General features: G+C 41.2%; 1 protein-coding gene across 15 annotated transcripts in view; it reads right to left on the bottom strand.

Moving 5' to 3' along the window:
* The window catches only part of LOC115153168 (baculoviral IAP repeat-containing protein 6), a 144,957-nt gene that overhangs the window by 115,230 nt on the left and 2,436 nt on the right, over positions 1-27,291 (bottom strand). For 13 of the 15 annotated variants that reach the window (XM_029698294.1, XM_029698297.1, XM_029698292.1 and 10 more), the window contains exons 2-5: positions 25,617-25,798; positions 13,104-13,241; positions 531-724; positions 244-364 (exon numbers count right to left, since the gene is read on the bottom strand). In XM_029698294.1, coding sequence (XP_029554154.1) covers positions 244-364; positions 531-724; positions 13,104-13,241; positions 25,617-25,798 — 635 coding nt within the window. The remainder of the gene's footprint in view (positions 1-243; positions 365-530; positions 725-13,103; positions 13,242-25,616; positions 25,799-27,291) is intronic. The other 2 variants (XM_029698293.1, XM_029698304.1) reach the window with 1 other exon arrangement.

The following is a 27,291-nucleotide window of genomic DNA, read 5'->3' as shown; positions in this document are numbered from 1 at the left end:
AGTTAAGTACCATGAGGCTCAGTAATCCGCAATAAAAACCAACTAATCATTACACTTTATGTACAGCAATAAATATATTTTATACTGCGTCAGCAATAGTGTGCCATACAGCAACTTGTATGTCAAACAGCATGCAAACTAGTGTGCACGCATGATAAACATGTAATTGGAGGATGAAATAGTAAATCAATTAATATGTAAGCATTAGAGACATAGAGAGCTGATGGGAGATGGTGGCCTTACACTGCCTACCTGGTGGTAAAATCCTGCTTGGGCCATAGGGTCAGGCTGTGCCCACCTGTACCCGGCGTGGGGCCACGACATGAACGTTTCTCTCCTATTGGCCTCACTGTACATTAATGATCTGAAAGACAGACAGCAAGAGTCAATACCTTATCAATTCAGAAATGACGGCAAAACAATGAACAAAACACATCAAATTGGTAATGGAGAGATAAAAGTTAACTCAGTGATTTTTCATGCCTCTGTGGTGCACCGTGAGGTTTGTCATGGTTTAAGGTCCTGCTCACCTATCTACAGAGCGCCCTGGGCCCACCCCCAGCTCAGGCCGTGCGCTTGGTAAGAGGTAGGAGAGTCTGTCCATTATGAACGAGGCCACAGACAAGGCAGCGACATTCTGGTTTATCTTCTTCAGCTCGTTCACGATGGCACTGGCGACCAACTTTAGCACATGGTGTGGAAGATGGAACGTCACTGTTGCCCACTGGAGAGAGAGAGAGCGACAGACAGTGTTAGGGAAGGAGAGAGAAGGGTGTCATTTCAGTAATACTGCATCCCTTCCCTGCTGGTACAGCAGATAAAAGTATACAACCAGGGTTTGCCCAAATTCACATATATTATACAATGTATGCCATTCTGTGAGAAGTCACTGGGAAAGTGAAAAGGGAAATCCCTCATCGGGACACAAGCTGGTTGTTGCAGCAGTGTGAGTTGGGATCTGGCCAAGAAAGAGATGCCGGATGTTAGATAAACTGCAAATATCAGGCCTTGGTCCTGCATTGGACTTGCAAGGGGAGTGTATTTCTTTTGATACAGAAGGATAGGGGGGTGGGGGCAGCTGTTAAAACATTCACAATATAGCAAGCTAAAGCAATGGGTGCTAAATGAAATAGGGCAACAAAATGATCTTGATGTAACAGAGTGCAGGTTGGCACTCCGACAGCCAGGAGAGTGGATTCTTCTGCCCTGGATCTCAGCAATGGAACCAGTGCTAAAACATGTGCATGAGTAAAAACCTGTGAGAGTCATGTGTTGGGTCACTCACTGGTTATAGAACATATACTGTTACAGACATCCCTTTTAAATAAGACTGAACAAGTAGGTCACCCAGTCCTGTGTGAGCGAGGCAGGGCTGTTCCAGACAACAACAAAAAAGATCTTGGTCGACCTGTTCTTTAGTCCAATCGATTGGTGGACATTTTTAAATGTATTTTTCCATATAGACACTTATGGGTTTTAAATCAAAATGAACTATATCTTTTTTTAAATTTTTTTTTTATTTAACCTTTATTTAACTAGGCAAGTCAGTTAAGAACAAATTCTTATTTACAATGACGGCCTAGGAACAGTGGGTTAACTGCCTTGTTCAGGGGTAGAACAACAGATTTTTACCTTGGCAGCTTGGGGATTCGATCTAGCAACCTTTTGGTTACTGGTCCAACATTCTAACCACTAGGCTACCTGCCGCCCAGTATATGCACTGAGCTTGTCTAATGATTTAAGAGCTCTGTTTGATGAAATAATTAAGACAAGTGACTAGCGGGAGTCCGACTGCAATTGATTTGATTGTGACTGGCTCAAACTTGCTGCGCAAAAAAAAGAAGATACAAATGAAATAAAAAGACAAGCACCCGTTGTCTCCTCCCTGCTGCAGCGACCACCACAGAACATCAGTGTTTATCTCGCTGTCCGTGTTGCTGTAGCAGCAATATAATTACAGCCATTTCCGACTACAAAGTTGTTACCGAAATCCCTCTTGTTTAGGAAAAACATTCCCTATTCCCTCAATAATCCTTGCTCTCTTTACATGACATGTATACATCGCATGCACGTGACCAATAGGGCATGTCCTATAGCATATCATAATCACATCAATAAATTGGTTACAACAAACTCCAACACTAACATGTGAAATGTGAAAAAGAAACTCACTGGTTGCTCAGGAGGTAAAGGGGAAGTCAGATGTGTGGAATAAATTTGACAAGTTGTGGAAAATACTGGAGATCAAGAAAAAGGTAAGGAGCAAGCGCTGCGTGCATATTGTGTGTGCCAAACCGATGCTGCTAGATTACAATACCATTTCCAACACTGTAAACACTAAACAAATTAAGCGTAGAGTGCTGTAAGAATTCAATTATTTTTGGCAATTGTTTATTACAGCAAAGACTAAAAACAGTCGCATGAATTTGTGAATGCAATTACCGAAATGGAATGGTATAGTTATAGTTTAAGCTAATTATTGAATGGTCGCTTTGTTATTTTAATTTAAAATGCTTGATTGCATTTCACATCATTAAGGACTCGTATGCTGTATGATGACATGAACTAATTAATGATTGACACAGTAGCCTATATAAGTATTGACATATAGGCATAAGTAAGTGACGGTATTAAGACTTAACAGGATGCGCTCTTAGACCTACAGCTTGTTGGTGGTTATACAAGGCTGCTATACTAAACCTACTAATGATAATGAAATTACTTATTATAAAGATAACAAAAAGGAGATCAAGAAAGAGGGTTATTATTATTACGGATGCATGATATATCGGTGAACATATCGGAATCGGACGATATTAGCTAAAAATACCAACATTGGCCCAATGTCTAGTTTAACGCCGATGTGAAAAACAAACGTCAAAGCTGACGTGGATACCTATATAATGTAGGTACATAATGTAATGACGCCACAAAAAGGTTTGCGCTACACGTGCAACACAGCATTCCTAACCTAGCACACAATGTCTGCTGTGTGGCTCGAGCAGTCAAGTCGAGTAGTCATTTGAAAGAGTAACAACATTTCAGCGAGACAACTCAAAGGCGACATCCATTAACGCTAAGATAATGGAATTCATTGCCCTTGACAAGCAACCGTTCTCTGTCGTGGGTGATGTTGGCTTTCGCGACTGGTCGAGCACCGGTACACACTACCAAGTAGGCGCTATTATTCAGATGTTGCCCTACCGGAGTTACACAGTAATAGTGTCACTGCGATTAGCTTCACGATTGAGATTTGGACCAGCGATATCAGCCCCATGAACATGCCGAGTCTGACAGCAGTGGGTCGTCGAGGATTTTGTACTGAGGAAAGTAGTATTGCATGCTCATGAATGTGCTGGTTGTCATACCGCTGCTGCCATTTCAACGGCATTTGGGAACATGTTTGAAACATGAACACACTAGCTAGCTCCATTCGAACAACTGACTGGAGAAATCAGCTCATCAACTGTGCCTGCAACAGACGTGATACCCTCTGTCATGGCATTGAAATACTTGCTCAACAAAACTGCCGACAGGCTGAACAAGCAATTGGGTGGCATTCTCTCTTTACTGTGTCGCAACCATGCTCGATGCTCTGTACAAGGACCGCTACTTCGATGCAGACATGAAAGTGTTTACTTGAAATGTTACATACACAGCTGGACAAGATGGAAATGGACATAGTGACCGTGTGCACCGAGGAAGCGAGACCCACGGACAGACAGAGCTGAAACTTCACTGCTTGACATGTATGATGAAATCCTGGTTGAGAATGAAACGACTGAACGAAACAGCATAGCAAGAAAGTGAAATAAATAGGTTTTGATTATGTTTTACTGGTAATGGGGACATACGTAAATGAAAAAAACAACGCTGGACCAATTGTGCGCTGCCCTATGGGACTCCCAATCACAGCCGAATGTGACAACGTGCCTGGATTGGAACCAGAGACTGTAGTAACGCCTCTTGCACTGAGATGCAGCGCCTTAGACCGTTGCGTCCGTGTGTGTTTACTATTTAAACTGTACTAGAATGCTGAAAAGGTCGCTTAAATTGTAAATATCGGTATCGTTTTTGGGCAAGGAAAATATCGGATATCGGCCAAAAATGTAATATCAGTGCATCACTATAAATATAAATTTGACAATTTGGAACAGTGTAAACACTAAATAAAAAAAAATTAAAAATGGATTAGAATTTAAGTAATACCAGAGAGGCTGTTCTAATGAAAAATGTATTAGAGCATAGCAAATATAAAAACAGTGACCGAATTTGGGAAATTGTTTATCTGACGTGGTTGCATGAGGCTTTGAGTTCATGGAATCAGTAGGCTATTAAACAAATACTGAAACAGGCAACACAAGCAGGATCTGTCTTATTTCTGTAGATACGATCTGTCTTATTTCTCTTGATACAGTACATATGGATGATGTATAAAGCCAGGCACATTTAACAGTTAGGCTTTTGATTATAGACCTAATTAAGTTGGGGTTTCCTCTCGCCTCACTTTTCTTAGATAATAAGACAAGGGCTGTTTTCTCATCTCTTCATTCTGCTGCTGCCTCCGCTACATTGTTCTCAACACCAACATGCTGGTTAATTTTGCTATTATGCACATAGCAACAAGGTGTAGAACAAGGCACCAATCACAGCACACTGATGTTTCAGAACCGTAGACAGCGACGGCTATATTTTTTTGTTTATTTGCTACTGCTCAACTAACGAAATCTCGATCAACACCCCCCCCAAAAAAAGAATTGACCAGTCGACTGAATGGGATCAGCTCTAGAGTGAGAGCATAATCTCTCTACATAAAAAGTGTCTAAAAATCTTTGAGCATGACCATAAGGGCAGATGTTGTTCTGCATGGCAGGAACACAACGGAATACAAGGGTAAGGCAGAGGACAATGCTGAGACAGAAATGCATTCATATACTTCAAGATATTCTACAGACGTTGCATTTGAGACATTGAGCGTCACACTTTGCAAAATTACTAAGATGTAAAAGTTGCCCAAACGATCTTATCCAGTGTGACTTACAGTAGCAATTCTGGTTAAGTGCCAAGCACAAGATCACATAGGCAGTTTTTTCACAGTCGGCTCGGGATTCGAACCAGCAACCTTTAGATTACTGGCCCAATGCTCTTAACATAAGATGTTACAGGTTTTGATGTCCTTTTAATAGGATATTCGTGATCGTACCTCGTCTAATTTATTGTCCAAAGATTGGCGAGTAATATTGACGGTAACGGCTGCATTCCCACTCGCTTTCTGCGGATCCTTACAAGGCACCCCGCTCTGTGTCCTCTGTACCTCGTTCTCTTTCGCTTGCCAATAACGGGGATGTTGGCCTTGTCGGGTGTTAGTAGTATATCCCATGCATCCTGCTTGTTGAAGAAAACATCTTTGTCTAATCCAAGGTGAGTGATCGCTGTCCTGATATCCAAAAGCTATTTTCTGCTGTAAGATACAGTGGCAGAAACATTATGCACAAAATAAGTTACAAATTACGCAAAAAAACACATAACACAATTGTTTAGGCGCCAGTAAAACTTCTGCCATTTCTTCCGGCACCATTTTACAATGGGCAGCAGAACCGCCAGGACCAGGCCTGCATAATTGTATCAGTAAATTGACAGTTGATAGTCGGATTGGATGATACTCGTGATCGGAAAAAACAGAAGCGTTTTAATAAGCCTAAATAGGAGGTTGGCAGAATACCGCCCTGAACATTCTCATTGCAAAAAAGCTGCAGATTAGGAGCAGCGTCCATAGGTGTGCATGTCTGTAACCAGGTTTCCATACAACCTTTTTATGTGAGTAAAGTACAAGTTGGCTAAAGAAATGTCACTACAGGCCTGATGGAAACAGCAAATTTGTCAGTTAACTTTTGAAATGTCGACAAAACAAAATACAAAAAGATACCACCTTGTCCAGTGGGTCTAAAACGTATCATGTGAGAAATCACAGTGGAAACACTTAGTGGTTCGTCGTTTAAAAGTTGCGTCATACTGCGAAACACCTTGCGCGCTGCCGCAGCATTCTGTGGCACATCATTTAATCGTGAGCCATTTTTTCAGTTACTGCAAGTTATTGCTAGTTTGACCACCAGAGGGAATCTTTCAGAAGCATTTGATAGTATTCCATAATGGCATTACCACCTTTTTTGTAATAACATAATATATGGGATTGGCTTAATTAATTAGATGAATATTATGGTGTTTCTATTCAGAGAAAAACTAAAAACGAAAGCCTCAGGGTTTCCGTTAGGATGGAATGGAAAATATGGCGCTGTACAACGTGACGGTCGGCAGTACAGTACTGGGCTATTTAGCTAAAGATTCCCCGCAGGGCACGAGTAGGCTGTCCTTGTAAGTAAGAATTTATTCTTAACTGACTTTCCTAGTTAAATAAAAGGTTACACTAAGAGCATAACATTTCTGCGCCCTAATTTTCTAATTCTTGTCTAACCAATACCCAAACGGAGATTCAGTTAAAATAAAAATCTCATTGATTTATCAAGATCAGTCCCCATGCTTGTCTCAGAGCAGCGCAAAACAGTGCTAAAATAGTTGTAGGCTTTTGCTTCTAACGTCAATATGCTCTTTAAATAAATAAGACCTACACCATTTTTAGCAGCACATTACTCAACACTAGTGAGACTCATTTTGCCTATGGTAGGCCTAGAGTCAACAGGAAAATATTTTTTTTCAATGTCGTGACTTTCCGCCAATAATTACATTTAGAGGATTGGAGGACTCTAAATTAATATCTAAAAGGGGCATTTTCCGTTAGATATTCTCATAGATCCTAAGGTGCTTTTATAAAATTCTAAATGAATTAATAAAAATAAATCGCTTTGTTTAAAAAGTAACGATATTTTGGAGATTTCATTTTCATTTAACCTAGAGTGAGCAAGAAAAAGGCAATTCTTGAAGATGGGGTGAGACACTCACTAATTTGTAAATAAAGCCAATTTGTTATTTAGAATTATTTATTTCTGGAGGTACCTAAACTGGTTATTTAGCAGACATCACTTGCTTATATTCATTCATGAAGATGAGCGCTGGGTAAAGGCAATCTGTAGGCATCACGGCAAAACATCAACATCGCTCTAATTAGTCAGAAGACAGTTGAAGAAACTTGCGCAGACTTATGGAAAGGCTCAGTAAGAAATGTTACTAATTTATTTTTTATTATCAGAACATTAAGCATGTGTGTTCGCTTGTTTTGTACTGTTCTGTAGTTTCGACCCAATGATTCATCTGACAAACATAGAACTTTGCGTCCTGCAGGTCCAGGCATGGATCAAAGCTGGCGAGACATTCAATAACGTCATCTTCATAGACGAATCAACCGTGGCCCTTGAGCAAATTGCTCAAAATTGTTACAGAAAAAAAGGGAAGAAGATCAAGCAAGCCGAGTCCCAAGCATCCGAACAAACTCCATGTGTGGGGAGCAATTTCTGGCCAGGGACAAGGCCCATATTTGATTTTACAACGCAAAAGGTACATAAAATATTGTAGCCTACACCTCACGGACTGTAATGTGTAGCACAATAATTCACTCTTGCCTCCTTTTTCAGGTATCATGGCTCGAGATGTCTTTGAGGAATAAATCAACAAGAGATATGCTGGACCCTATGTCAGAGAGGTGTTTCTGGGTACACATTTTTTTAGGTAGGATTACAGCAATATTTTGTTACATTTAGGCCTATTTACATGTATATTTCTATTATTGTACCTAATTTTAGCTGTTCGGCTAAATGTCCTTTTTTCTTCTCCAAATGCAGACAATGACCCAAAACGCACTGACGCCCGGGTTTGCATTTTAAACGAGGGCATAAACTGGGTCAAGACGCCAGCAGAATAAGTAGACCTTTATGTAGTAAAATAAAAGGTTAAATAAAAATAAATAAAAAAGACTTACAACACCTTCGGTAGGACTACAGTATATCTAAAAATATTTTGTTCATCTCCACATGTAGGTCTACAGATTTACACCTGATCGAACTTGTTTGGCATCAACTGAAAACATTCATCCGTAACTCCGCCAAGCAAAGATGAACTGGTCAAGGCCATCAAGATGTTTTGGCTGGAGAAATTGACGATACAACAATGCAACAAATACATTGATCATCTCAGCAAGGTTTTACCTATGGTCGTGGAGCTGGGTGGAAGTGCGACTAAAATGTAGTTTATATAAACATCCGCATTTGAATGACTTTTCTCAATATTTTATTTATTAACAAAAGCATAAAGATGTTGCTGAAGAAATACTGTACTGCTGTTTTCAGTTACATTTCTAACACTTTAGAGTAGTTAAGCATCGAATACATTGCAAGTTGAGGGATTTTCACAACAGTAGCCGGGTTATAAAAGGTCTATTGTCCTGCTAATAGGAAACATTTGCATGATGTCCTTCACCTGCTAGTTGTGAAAAACAAGTGTTCGAAAACATGTTTGCAGAACGCCTCCAGTTGTCCATCACTACTGTAAACAAAACCACAGCATCTTGTTTACATTCTTAATTGTGTCACAATTTGTATCTACCTTTCCAATTACTTTTAGATTTCGGGATTTACAAATGTGCGCTTTTAATTATTAGGTACATTGTTGTAGTCCGAAAGTGCAGACTTTTTTTCTTCAAATGATTGTTTTATGTAGGATGCTACATTTTTGACCAGTTGCAACTAAGTTGGTGTAATACATTTTTAAAAATCCTGCTTCTATTAGGCTGTTAAGCCTCATATCCTACCTCAGCCAGTTAAGTTATTTTATATTGGTCTAGGCTCCAAATAAAGACACCAATTAAGCCCTCTTGTTGTTTGTAAAGTCAAATGAAAATGAAGATTTTTGTTGAAATTAATTGCTCGACTGATGGAGAAAACCTACACCTGCTGGTGTGCAACACTTGCATAACAAGCTATATTTTCAGCACCAGCCACTGCTCTCCTCCTATTGATTGCGCTGCGGTTGCCACCAGTTTTTTAAATTGAACCTTTATTTAACTAGGCAAGTCAGCTAAGAACAAATTCTTATTTACAATGAAGGCCTATCCCGGACGATGCTGGGCCAATTGTGCGCCCCCTTATGGCACTCCAAATCACGGTCAGCTGTGATACAGCCTGAATTCGAACCACTGTATTAAAGCCTCTTGCACCGAGATGCAGTGCCTTAGACGGCTGCGCCACTCGGGAGCTATGACATACATATACAGTTGAAGTCAGAAGTTTACCTACACTTAACTATTCATTAAAACTAGTTTTTCAACCACTCCACACATTTCTTGTTAACAAACTATAGTTTTGGCAAGTCGGTAAAGACATCTACTTTGTGCATGACACAAGTAATTTTTCCAACAATTGTTTACAGACAGATTATTTCACTTATAATTCACTGTATCACAATTCCAGTGGGTCAGAAGTTTACATACACTACATTGACTGTGCCTTTAAACAGCTTGGAAAATTCCAGAAAATGATGTCCTGGCTTTAGAAGCTTCTGATAGGCTATTTGACATCATTTGAGTCAATTGGAGGTGTAGCTGTGGATGCATTTCAAGGCCTACCTTCAAACTCCGTGCCTCTTTGCTTGACATCATGGGAAAATCAAAATAAATCAGCCAAGACCTCAGAAAAAAAAATTGTAAGCCTCCACATGTCTGGTTCATCCATGGGAGCAATTTCCAAATGCCTGAAGATACCACGTTCATCTGCACTAACAATAGTACGCAAGTATAAACACCATGGGACCACGCAGCCATCATACCGCTCAGGAAGGAGACGTGTTCTGTCTCCTAGAGATTAATGTAATTTTGGCACAAAAAGTGCAAATCAACCCCAGAACAACAGCGAAGGACCTTGTGAAGATGCTGGAGGAAACAGGTACAGAAGTATCTATATCCACAGTAAAACGAGTCCTATATCGACATAACCTGAAAGGCCGCTCAGGAAGGAAGAAGCCACTGCTCCAAAACCGCCATAAAAAAGTCAAGACTACGGTTTGCAACTGCACATGGGGACAAAGATTGAGAAATGTCCTCTGGTCTGATGAAACAAAAATAGAACTGTTGGCCATAATGACAATCGTTATGTTTGGAGGAAAAAGGGGGAGGCTTGCAAGCCAAAGAACACCATTCCAACCGTGAAGCACGGGGGTGGCAGTATCATGTTGTAGGGGTGCTTTGCTGCAGGAGGGACTGGTGCACTTCACAAAATAGATGGCATCATGAGGCAGGAAAATTATGTGGATATGTTGCTTCAATATCTCAAGACATCAGTCAGGAAGTTAAAGCTTGGTCGCAAATGGGTCTTCCAAATGGACAATGACCCCAAGCATACTTCCAAAGTTGTGGCAAAATGGCTTAAGGACAACAAAGTCAAGGTATTGGAGTGGCCATCACATAGCCCTAACATCAACCCTATAGAAAATTTGTGGGTTGAACTGAAAAAGCGTGTGCGAGCAAGGAGGCCTACAAACCTGACTCATTTACACCAGCTCTGTCAGGAGGAATGGGCCAAAATTCACCCAACTTATTGTGGGAAGCTTGTGGGATGCTACCCGAAATGTTTGACTCAAGTTAAACAATTTAAAGGCAATGCTACCAAATTCTAATTGAGTGCATGTAAACGTCTGACCCACTGGGAATGTGATGAAAGAAATAAAAACCAAAATAAATAATTCTCTACTGTTATTCTGACATTTCACATTCTTAAAATAAAGTGGTGACCCGAACTGAACTATAACAGATAATTTTTACTAGGATTAAATGTCTGGAATTGCAAAAAACGGAGTTTAAATGTATTTGGCTAAGGTGTATGTAAACTTCCAACTTCAACTGTATACACACACATATTTTTTTCTGAGATCATTAACTGTGTATAGGTAGATGTGGAAAGATAGATACAAATGATTTGTAGCAAGTTGGGGGGGGGGGTTTCACACCTAGCTCAAGCTGGGGAGGGGGGTTCACACCTAGCTCGGCTATTAGACAATTTTTTTGTAAAGGTTGAATAGTCTATTGTTCAGCTAATAGCCCATCCTGCTACGCTTGTGAAAAACTAATAATAATACTTTTCCCCCTTTCCACATGTTAAAGATTCCAATTGATAAAAGTATTTTTAGCCACAATCGGCCTCAACTCAATTAATACATTTGGGCACAGCCCGCTAGACTTCGGGCTAGAATGTTGAGGGTTCGAAACCTGCTCCCTGCTTGTTTCATTACATTATTATGCCTGTCTCAGAGCAAATAGCATCATTCAGTACGCTTGTGGGCATGCTGGCAGGATGTAATGTTTTTTATTCTGTATATATGAATAACAAATCAGCCTTTACTTAAATCTTGTTTCTAGTCTATTGCATAGTTACAATGTGTAATCATTGATGTCCCAGGAGCAGTAAAGACTGTTGAAGTGTATAATTGTAATACATACATGCAGACACAGCATCAATCAAATAATGGAGTTTGATACACCTGGTACTGGATATGACAGAATAAAAAAAATAGCAAAATAAAAGTTAATTTACGAAAATTGGTATGACAAAAAAATATTCACAATCGTTTGTCTCTACATTAACATATTCCTCTCAATTGTACAATTTTTGCTTGACTCGTTATGACACTATAACTACTTACATTTGCTACCCCGTAATGTTTTGTCAGCCATCTTTGCTGAAGTCACCAGGAACGGGTGGCTTGCGTCAAATCCGTCATTGGAACCACTCGATATGATTGGTCATTTAAAACCTTGGGACCCAAATGCATAATGAGTGCTCTAACTCCCCCTTGTGGTGGTCTGGAGCCATGAAGCCGTGACGCTGGGTACCTCTAAGTCCCGTGGTATAAGCTCACAACTTTTAAAGGAGGAACCACTGCATGCACAAATATCGATATAAACTTGGAGTCACTCAATGACTCGTTGTGTGGTCCTCCCACTACAACTCGGGAAAGTATGCAGTTTATTAGGTTACAGATTAAATAAATGATGACGAACTTCACAGGGTGTTGAAAGTGCACGGTGATGAGCTTGATGCTGCTTTCCAATATGATGGTGTTATTCTGGTGAAATGATGCTAGATGCTTGGCTGCTGTTTGACAAACACATAATTAGATTATGGACAGAGAATTTGACAGCTACACTCACACTGTTCGACCTGTTGGCTAGAGCGCACTGGCCAATACCAGAGAGGGCACATTCGCTATATAATGCAACATTTGTGACGAAACCATCAGGATTGAAAACGCTATGGAAACCCATTGTACTTGTATTTATTTATATTTTTATTCAGGACATGGGCATTTAACAGCAAAAGTTATTTTTATGTGCACTGCGTCATCACTCACACCATTTTCTCCACAACAAGTCAATTTGACGAAAACGTCTTGTGGGAAAATGCTTATATTGCTTTTACGCAGATTTCTTTTTATATTCACGAGAATCTGATCGCCAAATTAGATGAAAGCTGAGCGGATGACATTATAAAGCGAGTGGGCGGAGAAATACAGCTTCACTATCCATTCAGAGCAGCAGAATCGACGTGGGCCTACAGCCTGCCATTCTCTTTAAAGACAGTTGAGTTACTTAGACCATGTAAAACCGAATGACTGATGAGAAAGATGCGTGTTGGTACCCGAAAATAACTATTTTTCCAGTCAAGGATCATAAAAAATAAAAAAACTATGATCATAATCTTATCCACAAGATTGCCCATAATCGTTATGACAGCGGTTTTGTCCGACTACTCAACACACCCCTATTGCTAACGGAGATGTCTCACATGAAATGGCTCACATCAAGTGTGTCTTTCAAAACAGTGTAATCCCACAAAATGCATTTTGGAAATGATATATTACATTGTCTGCTTCATTACAGTAGTTGCATGTTCAATAATATGAGAGGATAGGCTTGCAATTGTCACATGTATTTTAAGCTCTTAAAATATCATGTACCCATGCACGGTATTTTATGTTGGTCACGTCATTTTACTGTTTGGAACTAATTTAACCATTTGTTAACTGGTTAATGGGGGTTGGTTAGCCGGAAAGTAGGAAAGTTGTGACACAGTTCGCCTCCTCCCAGAGCGCTGAGTGTGACTCACCTTGGCCACTTTGTGATTGGCTGCAGTCTCATGTGAGGTATTCTTCAGTCCTTCTTTGAGTTGAGTGATGAAGATGTCATAGCCCTCCGTGTTGGACACATCTACCTTCTCCAGGCAGGCCGAGAGCATCTGCTGAGCCTGCAGGGAACACACACACAGATCCACACTCACCATAGGACAGAGATACAATAATTGGTTTACGGATGGAACCAAAACCTTTTTACACAAGATCGAATGCCAATTGTTAACACTGACAAAAATGCAGGGGTTGCATTTGCTTTCAGCATTTTCAAAACGTAGACAACCAAAAAATCTGTTTCTCAAACCATTTCATCTGCATTTTATATTGAAAGTCAACAAGGTGTCAAAAGCATTCCACAGGGATGCTGGCCCATGTTGACGCCAATGCTTCCCACAGTTGTGTCAAGTTGGCTGGATGTCCTTCGGGTGGTGGACCGTTCTTGATACAAAGAGGAAACTGTTGAGCGTGAAAAGCCCAGCGGCGTTGCAGTTCTTGATACACAAACCGGTACGCCTTCTACCTAAAGGCGCTGACATATTGCCTTACTCATTCACCCTCTGAATGGCACAGAATCAAGCTATTCCTCAACCTGATTTAACAAGTGACATTAATGTGGGATCATAGCTTTCACTTGGATTCACCTGGTCAGTCTCATGGAAAGAGCAGGTGTTATGTTTTGTATACATTAGCGCAACAGTCAGCAAAAAAAAAAAAAAAAAAGTCATCAGGGGACAGAGAAGTGCAACGCTTTTTGGCTATCAGCCACACAAGTAAATTATACTGAACTAAAATAAAACAACAATTTCAAAGACTTGACTGAGCTACAATTCATATAAGGAAATCAATCAGTTTAAATAAATTCATTAGGCCCTCCCTAATCTATGGATTTCACATAACTGAGAATACAGATATGGATCTGACAATTTGTAAGTCGCTCTGGATAAGAGCGTCTGCTAAATGACTTAAATGTAAATGTAAATGTAATGGTCACAGATACCTTAAATTAAGGTAGGTGCGTGGATCAGAAAACCAGTCAGTATCTGGTGAGACCACCATTTGCCTCATGCAGCATGACACATCTCCTTCGCATAGAGTTGATCAGGCCTGTGGAATGTTGTCCCACTCCTCTTCAAAGTCAATATATAGTTGCTGGATATTGGCACTAACTGGAACACGTGGCAAGTCAAATTCAAGGATTTGAGTACTTCTTGAAGCACTAATATTTATTTTCAAGGACCATCAATTTGTAATAGTTACTATTATGCAATTGTTTCTAGTTGCAAGCAGATGGCTGTATATTACCACAAAAAACAACTTACTATTCATCACTACCAAAGTTCTACTCAATAATACGCATTTCACTACATACGTGAGTGGTAAGTCAGTACTGATGACCGATATCCTTATATGAACTGTTACTCAATAAAATCTTTGAAATTCTTGCATGTTGCGTTTATATTTTTGCTCAGTGTACATGACAATAATAATATGTTGTATTGTCTTCATATTTCACAATTTTAGGTCCCACGCAATGACATGAAAGTTAATTCTGATAGCGTAAAAGGCCCTTAGTTGACTCAAATGTTGTATTCTATACCCATTTGAAAAGAAACATGTGTTTCTTTCATGTGTTTAATAAGATTAAATAAGATTAATAAGATTAAAGACTCTCGGGGGACCCCATTTAAATTTTACGGAACCCCACATGGGTCCCGGACCCCAAGTTTGGGAACCGCTGTACAACTAACTTCTCTCCCTGCTTGCTTCAATGCTTCCTCTCTGTATCACCTTTGCCTCCACTGCAGCCTGACTCACCACTGTCTCACTACTCACTGTAGAGAAAATGTATTCTGTTATGAGAACATCTTGATTATAGCTAGCTTACTGTCAGTCAACTTCTCCTGCTGAGGTCAGGCTCTGTTCAACATTAGGTTTAACTTCATCCTTCTAGCCAGCTAGTTATAGCTAGCTACTTTGCAAACAGCCAGAGCCCTTGAGCTACCTAGCTAGCTGACTGAAATATCAGCGATTTTTAAAAAAATGTGTACACTCAAAATCCACCATCAGGGGCATCTCTGCCACTTGCCTCTGTAGGTCTGGGCTGAGGTAGTTAATTTCACCTCTCCGTCTGTCGTGGGCAGAGTGGTGAGTGAATGCGTTGCTAACAAGGCAAATCCGGGGCAGCAGGCGAACATAACAAGCATACATGAATCCACTTGTTCGCAGAGGTAGGCGCTATTAAATCTCAGATCAAGAAGCCTTCTGACCATTGTTCAACGCTGAGAACGCAATAAGTGGGTAAACAATTTAAAGAGGCAAGTTAATGCAATTTCACAAATAAAACGGTGCGTCAACAGCGTTTACCCTCTACTACATCCCTTAATTTAAAAAAAAATATTATTCACCTTTATTTAACCAGGTAGGAAAGTTGAGAACAAGTTCTCATTTACAATTGCGACCTGGCCAAAATAAAGAAAAGCAGTTTGACACATACAACAACACAGTTACACATGGAGTAAAACAAAGATAGTCAATAATATAGTAGAAAAATAAAAGTCTATATACAAAGTGAGCAAATGAGGTGAGATAAGGGAGGTAAAGGCAAAAAAGGCCATGGTGGCGAAGTAAATACAATATAGCAAGTAAAACACTGGAATAGTAGATTTGAAGTGGAAGAAAGTACAAAGTAGAAATAGAAAAAAATGGGGTGCAAAGGAGCTAAATAAATAAATAAATAAATACAGTAGGAGAAGAGGTAGTTGTTTGGGCTAAATTATAGATGGGCTATGTACAGGTGCAGTAATCTGTGAGCTGCTCTGACAGCTGGTGCTTAAAGCTAGTGAGGGAGATAAGTGTTTCCAGTTTCAGAGATTTTTGTAGTTCGTTCCAGTCATTGGCAGCAGAGAACTGGAAGGAGAGGCGGCCTAAGGAGGAATTGGCTTTGGGGGTGACCAGAGAGATATACCTGCTGGAGCGCGTGTTACAGATGGATGCTGCTATGGTGACCAGCGAGCTGAGAGAAGGGGGAACTTTACCTAGCAGGGTCTTGTAGATGACCTGGAGCCAGTGGGTTTGGCGACGAGTATGAAGCGAGGGCCAGCCAACGAGAGCGTACAGGTCGAAGTGGTGGGTAGTATATGGGGCTTTGGTGACAAAACGGATGGCACTGTGATAGACTGCATTCAGTTTATTGAGTAGGGTATTTTGTAAATGACATCGCCGAAGTCGAGGATCGGTAGGATGGTCAGTTTTACGAGGGTATGTTTGGCAGAATGAGTGAAAGATGCTTTGTTGCGAAATTGGAAGCCAATTCTAGATGTAACTTTGGATTGGAGATGTTTGATGTGAGTCTGGAAGGAGAGTTTACAGTCTAACCAGACACCTAGGTATTTGTAGTTGTCCACACTAAGTAAGAACCGTCCAGAGTGGTGATGCTGGACGGGCGGGCAGGTGCAGGCAGCGATCGGTTGAAGAGCATGCATTTAGTTTTACTTGTATTTAGGAGCAGTTGGAGGCCACGGAAGGAGAGTTGTATGGCATTGAAGCTCGTCTAGAGGGTAGTTAACACAGTGTCCAAAGAAGGGCCAGAAGTATACAAAATGGTGTCGTCTGCGTAGAGGTGGATCAGAGAATCACCAGCAGCAAGAGCGACATCATTGATGTATACAGAGAAAAGAGTTGGCCCGAGAATTGAACCCTGTGGCACCCCCATAGAGACTGCCAGAGGCACAGACAACAGGCCATCCGATTTGACACATTGAACTCTATCAGAGAAGTAGTTGGTGAACCAGGCGATGCAATCGTTTGAGAAACCAAGGCTATTGAGTGTGCCGATGAGGATGTGGTGATTAACAGAGTCGAAAGCTTTGGCCAGGTCAATGAATACGGCAGCACAGTATTGTTTCTTATCGATGGCAGTTGCGATATCGTTTAGGACCTTGAGCGTGGCTGAGGTGCACCTCTGACCAGCTCTGAAACCAGATTGCAAAGCGGAGAAGGTGCGGTGGGATTTCAAATGGTCGGTAATCTGTTTGTTGACTTAGCTTTCGAAGACTTTAGAAAGGCAGGGTAGGATGGATATAGGTCTGTAGCAGTTTGGGTCAAGAGTGTGTCCCCCTTTGAAGAGGGGGATGACCGCAGCTGCTTTCCAATCTTTGGGAATCTCAGACGACACGAAAGAGAGATTGAACAGGCTACTAATAGGGGTTGCAACAATTTCGGCAGATAATTTCAGAAAGAAAGGGTCCAGATTGTCTAGCCCGGCTGATTTGTAAGGGTCCAGATTTTGCAGCTCTTTCAGAACATCAGCTGACTGGATGTGGGAGAAGGAGAAATGGGGGAGGCTTGGGCAAGTTGCAGTGGGGGGTGCAGTGCTGTTGACCCGGGTAGGGGTAGCCAGGTGGAAAGCATGGCCAGCCGTAGAAAAATGCGTATTGAAATTCCCGATTTATCGGTGGTGACAGTGTTTCCTAGCCTCAGTGCAGTGGACAGCTGGGAGGAGGTGCTCTTATTCTCCATGAACTTTACAGTGTGCCAAGGAAAATTATGTGGATATATTGAAGCAACATCAAGACATCAGTAAGGAAGTTGAATCTTGGTCGCAAATGGGTCTTCCAAACCTAAGACAGGGAATTTTTACTAGGATTAAATGTCAGGAATTGTGAAAAACTGAGTTTAAATGTATTTGGCTAAGGTGTATGTAAACTTCCGACTTGAACTGTATATTTCATCCGTATGGAGAAGTGCAACTGAAGCACAAAATCACTCCTTTTACATTCATGATTTAGAGCGAAACCTGACAGAAGCACAGCAGAATTTACAATAAGAAGCCATTTAGATCTGGGTTTACAACATGCAGCAAGAGTTTCTGCATTTTTCAAGCAGAAAGGGAAAGACTCTCGCTGTGTTTTGTAAATGCAGATCTAAATTGCTCCTTCTCGCAAATCGCAAATCATTCACAAATGTGTTAGATTAAAAACGTTCTTTAAAAAATGTGTCCTGTAAAATGTAAAACTAGAAATATGAGTGACTTTCCAGAGTATCATCTAGTAACAGAATTATCCACTGATAGCTGGCATGGAGAGGCAGTCACTACTCATTAGGGAGAGCCGCCTTGGAGTGATGGGGCAGATCAGACGAGACAAAGCAGGCAGGCAATAATAGAGTGCTGCAGAAGAGAAGAGGAACAGCCTGTGCAGATCGATAATACTTGCAGCACAAAGTATACACAGCCACACCCACACCAGGAAGTCACCCACAGGGGTTATTAAAGGCACAATCTGTCATTTCAACCAGTCTGACCCTGCCATGTAACCACTGTCAAAGTCAGACTGAGCAATGGATGCAAGAATTGAAAAAAAAAAAATTTTTAAAAACTTCTTCACTCTGCAGGTGGGCCAACAGGAAGAAAGAAATGCTGTGAAAACCGGGCGGGAAAGGGGCATCTTAGAATAAAACAATTTTACTAAATATTATTCTTACTGGATAAGAGAAGGCAACTCTTGCCCTGTATCACTCTCCAGTAAAACTTAGGGGCACTGGCATGCAGCCAATATCAATAATGGGACAACTTCAGCGCATATAAATAAAGAAAACATGTTCTTATATTATATAATAAAGCATAATAAAATGTCATTTAGCAGACTTTTTATCCAAAGCAACTTACAGTCCTGCGAGCACACATACTATGTTTCAGCAAACCCATGGTTCAGTATGTACTGCGGTTTTGGGTTCACGGTTCAGCAGAAAATGAAATTCCAACAGTTATGTAGTTCATTTTTGTGGCCCAGTTTCTGTAAAATAATTCAATGTTCCTGGCATTGTTTTTTTGACGGGGATTGTCATGTTGGGCCTCAAGTAGGGTGCTTTTAATGTTGCATATTCTTTTTCAAATAAACAAAAACTAACTGTTGGAAGTTGTACTCGTTCTGAAATGGACCTGGGGCTTTCCCACCCGGACAAATATTAATAAATAAATTGTTCAATATCGAGACCCTCTCCGAACGGACGACCAGTTCCATATAGACGTGGTCGGATCAGAGTGAGGGAAGCAGCAGAAAATTCCATATAAGCTATTTCATTAAAATCAGTGCTGATACAGCACGAGCGAGAACAGGCAGAGGAGGGGCCTTGCAGTGTGTGTACTGTGAGCGAGTGAAACAGGAGCAAGGGAGAGGCAGCAACCAACCAAATCGACTTGTGCTAGTCGACAACTTCTAGCTTGTCATAGCTAAGTTATAAGTCATCCAATATCACAAAGTACTTGTCTTAACTGCATCAAACCGAGAGAAGCTAGTTGGCTAAAATAGCTAGCTAAGTTAGCCAGCTATCTAGACTAATCGAGTTTGCATACGTTTCTTACTGTCCTAGTTACAAACACCACCTCCATTCAGATTATTAAATAGCATCTACCTGGCTCTTGTTCGTTGTGGCATATACTTCTCATTTAACTTTTAATTCCATCTTCCATTGATTAGATCATCTCCTAACTTGGCTCTACGACTGTAATGGCGCTTTGTAGCAGACAACAAGCTACACACACATATATTTTGATTACGTGTGCATAGGCTGCAGTTGATTTAAAGGAATAGCTCCCCAAAAATAAAAACTCAGATTTACTGACGAGGCAATGGCATACATCGCAGTGTAGGCATAGCCTAAAGGCCTTGTGTTTTATTTATGTACTCATTCAGGTTCACAGTGCGGACTAAACCGAGGTCCTCATACTTTACAGTTTGGTTTGAATACATGTACCATTACAGCCCTAGTCACTACCCTGGTGTTACAAGCATAATGCTCTATCAATTGAGCTACAAAGGACCACCTACAAACTGAGCTACAAAAGGTCTTGGCTGTGAGGTACAACTAATCCTGGAATATAGGCTGTTTGTGCTCAGATCTATTAACCGCCTGTGGTGATGATTAAAACATCATCAGTCTCTTTGAGGAATGAGGGAGAAATGTCTCTGAATATATAGGACTGCCTACTGTCTGTGAGCAAACCGCACTAGATAGCCCGTAATGATTTACAGCAAAAAAGTGAGACATGCGGCATCATAAACAGCCAAAGGTCATAAAGCAAGGTAAGCCTGGCTTTGAAACCAATGAGATTGCAACAGTCAAGGGTTACAACAATCCATCTAGTATTGGGTCGGACCCCACTTTGTCTCCAGAACAGCCTGAATTCTTTGGGGCGTGTTCCACAGGAATGTTGGTCCATTCTGACACGATGGCATCACGCAGTTGCTGCAGATTGGATGGTGGTACATTCATGCTCGGTAAACCCTAGACACTGTCACTTGGAACTGATTTCCTTGCTTTTTTACAGTATTATGTCCAACAAAGAATAAACAAATTTTTTGCTCAGAAAACTTGGGAGGCAAATAGAAACTACACGCTAGCCGCCTGTTGGGGAAATAGGACAACGGTTGACCTCACCCAACCCTATCGTGATTGTGTACCCATAAAACATTGTGATATACGTTGCTATTGCTCACACTCAGACTTTTCCTTTGAATAAAAATACAAAAATAACTGCAAAAACAGTTGGCTATAGAGCAAAATCGAAAGCAGCTGGACGAATCATTACCAAAGGTAATGTTGTTGAAAACCTGGCCAGAGGCCAATTGCAGGCAATGGCAAATATTTTCTATTCCTTTCTGGTGGAGCAGAACAGGTGTGTCTGCAGCACGCACATGGAGCAATAACTGATGAGGAATGGGCTGTCTACCATAGTGAGCTAGGTTATAGGCCTACATCAAGGGCTGGACATAAGCACTCTACCATCTTCAGAACTGGATAATAATTCCTTTATTATTTTAGAATTCAAATAAAAGGTGTGATTGAGAATAGCCTATGCTATAGACTTTCATTTTGGTTATTTTTTAAAGCCACAACAACTTTAGGACAACGCCTTCGTAGGCTAGAATATTTGGGAAATAAGCTAGTGTTTGATGATAGGGCTAGGCGGAGGAGAAAAGGTTATTGACCTTTTGCTTTTCAACTTCACGGAGGGATTTCCAGGCCGGCATGGACTATTTCTTTCATTGTAAGCCTCAAATTGATTCAAATTGTCATTCGATTTTTCAATAGGCTATTGAATGTTCCCTCATTATTAGTCCTCTGGCTACCTTACTTTTTTAGACTATTTAAATAACCGAGATGGAACTCGGTTACATTCATTGTTTGATCGGGAGAAAGGTATGCATAAAACGATGAAGCATAGCCTTCAGTCATATTCATAGGCTATCGAATGGAGAGAGACGTGAATAACATACGATTTTTAAAACAGACAACATAGTTAAGGAGTGTCCTTTATTAAAAATAAATTAAAAAACATTTAGGCTATAGCCTAATGCCCAGAGAGAAACAATATTTTCGAACTGGCCATTTGGCAGTGATTTGGTGTAATTTTCTGCTATGTCTAGCCTACATTCCTCTCCCGCGTTCTGTGGGTCATAACATTTATTGAAATAGGCAACTTATCCAGAATGTCACTTGTGTGCTGCCCTGCTGTGCGCTCAGACTCAGCTTTTTACTGTGTGGCGCCAGTCAAGATCAAATAGGCTAAACCATTGTCTGTCACATCACAATGTCGTCACCATCGACGATGGTGGTCAATCATCGTGGCTAAACGATGCTATTGTAATATTTATTTATTTATTTATTTATTTATTTATTTATTTATTTATTTCACCTTTATTTAACCAGGTAGGCAAGTTGAGAACAAGTTCTCATTTACAATTGCGACCTGGCCAAGATAAAGCAAAGCAGTTCGACAACATACAAAAACATAGAGTTACACATGGAGTAAAACAACATACAATCAATGATGCAGTAGAAAAAAATAAGACTATATACAATGTGAGCAAATGATGTGAGATAATGGAGGTAAAGGCAAAAAAATGCCATGGTGGCAGAGTAAATAAAGTATGGCAAGAAAAACACTGGAAAGGTAGATTTGTAGTTTGAAGAAAGTTAAAAGTTAAAATATAAATAATATGGTGCAAAGGAGCAAAATAAATAAAATAAATAAATACAGTAGGGGAAAAGGTAGTAGTTTGGGCTCAATTAAAGATGGGCTATGTACAGGTGCAGAGATCTGTGAGCTGCTCTGACAGCTGGTGCTTAAAGCTAGTGAGGGAGATAAGTGTTTCCAGTTTTAGAGATTTTTGTAGTTCGTTCCAGTCATTGGCAGCTGAGAACTGGAAGGAGAGACGACCAAAGGAGGAGTTGGCTTTAGGGGTGATCAGAGAGATATACCTGCTGGAGCGCGTGCTACAGGTGGGTGCTGCTATGGTGACCAGTGAGCGGAGATAAGGGGGGACTTTACCTAGCAGGGTCTTGTAGATGACCTGGAGCCAATGTGTTTGGCGACGATTATGAAGTGAAGGCCAGCCAACGAGAGCATACAGGTCGCAGTGGTGGGTTGTATATGGGGCTTTGGTGACAAAACGGATGGCACTGTGATAGACTGCATCCAGCTTGTTGAGTAGGGTATTGGAGGCTATTTTGTAAATGACATCGCCGAAGTCGAGGATTGGTAGGATGGTCAGTTTTACGAGGGTATGTTTGGCAGCATGAGTGAAGGATGCTTTGTTGCGAAATAGGAAGCCAATTCTAGATTTCACTTTGGATTGGAGATGATTGATGTGAGTCTGGAAGGAGAGTTTACAGTCTAACCAGACACCTAGGTATTTGTAGTTGTCCACAAATTCTAAGTTAGAACCGTCCAGAGAAGTTATGCTGGATGGGCGGGCAGGTGCAGGCAGCGATCGGTTGAAGAGCATGCATTTAGTTTTACTTGTGTTTAGGAGCAGTTGGAGACCACGGAAGGAGAGTTGAATGGCAATGAAGCTCGTCTGGAGGGTTGTTAACACAGTGTCCAAAGAAGGGCCAGAAGTATACAGAATGGTGTCGTCTGCGTAGAGGTGGATCAGAGATTCACCAGCAGCAAGAGCGACATCATTTATGTATACAGAGAAAAGAGTTGGCCCAAGAATTGAACCCTGTGGTACCCCCATAGAGACTGCCAGAGGTCCAGACAGTAGGCCCTCCGATTTGACACACTGAACTCTGTCAGAGAAGTAGTTGGTGAACCAGGCGACGCAATCGTTTGAGAAACCAAGGCTACTAAGTCTGCCGATGAGGATGTGGTGATTAACAGAGTCAAAAGCTTTGGCCAGGTCAATGAATACGGCAGCACAGTAATGTTTCTTATCGATGGCGGTTACGATGTCGTTTAGGACCTTGAGCGTGGCTGAGGTGCACCCATGACCAGCTCTGAAACCAGATTGCATAGCGGAGAGGGTGCGGTGGGATTCAAAATAGTCGGTAATCTGTTTGTTGACTTGGCTTTCGAAGACCTTAGAAAGGCAGGGTAGGATGGATATAGGTCTGTAGCAATTTGGGTCAAGAGTGTCACCTCCTTTGAAGAGGGGGATGACAGCAGCTGCTTTCCAATCTATGGGAATCTCAGACGACACGAAAGAGAGGTTGAACAGGCTAGTAATAGGGGTTGCAATAATTTCGGCAGATAATTTTAGAAAGAAAGGGTCCAGATTGTCAAGCCCAGCTGATTTGTAGGGGTCCAGATTTTGCAGCTCTTTCAGAACATCAGCTGAATGGATTTGGGAGAAGGAGAAATGGGGGAGGCTTGGGCGAGTAGCTGTGGGGGGTGCAGTGCTGTTGAATGCAGTAGGGGTAGTTAGGTGGAAAGCATGGCCAGCCGTAGAAAAATGCTTATTGAAATTCTCAATTATAGTGGGCTTATCGGTGGTGACAGAGTTTCCTATCCTCAGTGCAGTGGGCAGTTGGGAGGTGTTCTTATTCTCCATGGACTTTACAATGTCCCAGAACTTTTTAGAGTTGGAGTTGCACGAAGCAAATTTCTGTTTGAAAAAGCTAGCCTTGGCGTTTCTAACTGCCTGTGTGTATTGGTTTCTAACTTCCCTAAAAAGTTGCATATCGCGGGGGCAGTTCGATGCTAATGCAGAACGCCACAGGATATTTTTGTGTTGGTTAAGGGCAGTCAGGTCTGGGGAGAACCAAGGGCTATATCTGTTCCTGGTTCTAAATTTCTTGAAAGGGGCATGCTTATTTAAGATGGAGAGGAAGGCATTTTTAAAAAATAACCAGGCATCCTCTACTGACGGGATGAGGTCAATATCCTTCCAGGATACCAGGGCCAGGTCGATTAGGAAGGCTTGCTCGTTGAAATGTTTCAGGGAGCGTTTGACAGTGATGAGTGGAGGTCGTTTGACCGCTGACCCATTACGGGTGCAGGCAATGAGGCAGTGATCGCTGAGATCTTGGTTGAAAACAGCAGAGGTGTAATTAGAGGGCACATTGGTTAGGATGATATCTATGAGGGTGCCAGTGTTTGCGGCTTTGGGGTTATATATATATATATATATATATATATTGCTGAACTGTACTCTGAAATTTTCATTTCTGTCTGTGCATCCTTTTCAGGAAAAGGTTGGAATACCACAATGGGGTCAACTGCAATTTTCTGTAGGCTATATTGACTAATTACAGGGGGAAATGCCGTGTTCAAATAGTTCAATTTAGAAAGTTAGTGTAACCAGGTGCTACAAATACCATAGGTAAGAGATAAAGGACATGATACAAGGATGAGTGCCATCATTAACTATTTCAGGGGCGTAATGGATTGATTCCTATCTTTACAGTTGCACACGTAGCATTTTTTTTTTTTACACAAGTCTGTGGCACTTGCACAGGCCAAGCATTGTCATTCTTAATCAGACATAAATGCATGGGAGTGGTGGATTCTCCACAGTTAGCATGCGTGTTCGCTCACGGTGGACCAGTCTTTCTACATTTCTAAGCAGGCCTTTCAAAGGGATTGTGTGATCTTGAAGCTAGGTAGACAATGCTTGCAGTAGTGGGAACATCATATAATTATCAATATCTGTATCGTAATTTGCAGTCACAACATTAAAAATTTGGGCTGTTACAAAACCAGTATCGCAATATTTTTTCCATGGTAAAAATGGAAACACAAAGCAGAACTAACTCTTAACTTGCTGTATGTACAACAGTGTGCTATAGCTTGGAAGATAAATACATTTGACTCTGGATAACAATAAAGTGATCTTAATCTTAACATAATGTTGTAGAGCTGTTTTTCTTAAGTTAACACACAAAGCAGATTTGTCCTGCCACGATAATTATGAGTATTGTGACACAAGCATCGTCACGACCCTATTAAAAATGTATTAAGAAATAGACATTTTTTGTTGTAAGATGACAAATCAGCCAAAGTAGCACGTTAACTGTTTTTGAGCATTGTTGTTCATTGTGTGTGGTACTAGAAGACAATTGTAAAAGATAGAATCACTAACCTTCATATTATGTCAATGGGTTTAAAAAAACGGTCTTCGTCAAATAACAAATGCGAGTTTGCCAACTTTTCCAAGTGCTGTGTACGAGTACATTTTGTGTCATGCGTCAGTGGCTGGCTCTCTTACCTCTGTAACAGGCAGCTCGAGCTGGACCATGTCCTCTGCTTTGGCCACAGGGGCCTGCAGCGCTGTGTCCAGCAGCAGGATACCGTTCAAGTCCTTTCTGCAGCCCACTGCGTAGTCGTCCACGAATAGGACCTTGTCTACCGCAGGGAAGTACTGACACCTAACACGGCCTCCAGGTTTAGCTAGGAAACACAAACATCAGGGTATTAGAGTAGCTACTAAGACCTAGCATTGGCTGGACTTTTGTCAGATCATAACTCCATCATGTTAATCAGATACTAAAATAGACTTTTAAGTTAGTCTTTGAAATATTGATGAACTAAACTGCAAGTTGCATGTTACGGTCACAATATTTGCACAGAAATATGGAAAGCCTATTAATATTTCACAAAACTTGTTGTGTTTCAATTACACCATCTCCTCAAAAAGAATGTATTTATTGCCCTATTGGGTAGGCTTATTATTATTACTGTCATGTTACTTACTCACGATGAAAACAATTTCCTAAACAACCCTTAAGACTTTTGTAGCATCTACTATGTTATTACTATTTCATTATGTGCTGTAATGTAAAATGCTAGGGTAATGCTAATTCAACCTGGTTCAAGTTAATCACCATTCCCATTATTCTGGGAAACAAGGATGAACAATTGGCTACATACAGTGCATTCGGAAAGTATTCAGATCCCTTGACTTTCTCCACATTTTGTTACTTTACAGCCTTATTCTAAAATTGATTTTGAAAACATTTCTCAATTTACACACCCTATAATGACAAAAAATACAGGGTCAGATTTTTTTTTACAAATGTATATAAAACAGAAATAGCACATTTACAAAAGGATTCAGACCCTTTACTCAGTACTTTGTTGAAGCACCTTTGGCAGCGATTACAGCCTCGAGTCTTCTAGGTTACGACGCTGCAAGCTTGGCACACCTGTATTTGGGGAGTTTCTCCCATTCTTCTCTGCAGAGCCTCTCAACTTCTGTCAGGATGGATGGGGAGCATCACCACACAGCTATTTTCACGTATCTCAAGAGATATTCGATCAGGTTCAAGTCTGGCCTCTAGTTGGGCCGCTCAAGGACATTGAGACTTGTCCCAAAGCCACTCCTGCGTTGTCTTGGCTGTGTGCTTAGGGTCGTTGTCCTGTTGGAAGGTGAACCTTCTCCCCAGTCTGAGGTCCTGATCGCTCTGGAGCAGGTTTTCACTAAGGATCTCTGTACTTTGCACCGTTCATCTTTCCCTCAACCCTGACTAGTCTCCCAGTCCTTGCTGCTGAAAAACATACCCACAGCATGACGCTGCCACCACCATGCTTCCCTGTAGGGATGGTGCCAGGTTTCCTCCAGAAGTGACGCTTTGCATTCAGGCGGGCTGTCATGTGCCATTTACTGAGGTGTGGCTTCCATCTGGCCACTCTACCATAAAGGCCTGATTGGTGGAGTGCTGCAGAGATGGTTGTCCTTCTGGAAGGTTCTCCCATCTCCACAGAGGAACTCTGGAGCTCTGTCAGAGTAAACATTGGGTTCTATGTCACCTCTCTGATTTAGGACCTTCTCCCACAATGTCTCAGTTAGCCGAGCGGCCAGCTCTAGGAAGAGTCTTGGTAGATCCAAACTTCTTCCATTTAAGAATGATGTAGGCCACTGTGTTCTTTGAGGACCTTAAATG

The sequence above is a fragment of the Salmo trutta genome, chromosome 18 (assembly GCF_901001165.1).
Source record: "Salmo trutta chromosome 18, fSalTru1.1, whole genome shotgun sequence".
In the NCBI taxonomy this organism is placed as follows: domain Eukaryota; kingdom Metazoa; phylum Chordata; class Actinopteri; order Salmoniformes; family Salmonidae; genus Salmo; species Salmo trutta.
The sequence above is the reverse complement of the archived record's forward strand: the minus strand, read 5'-3'. Positions and strand labels throughout refer to the sequence as shown.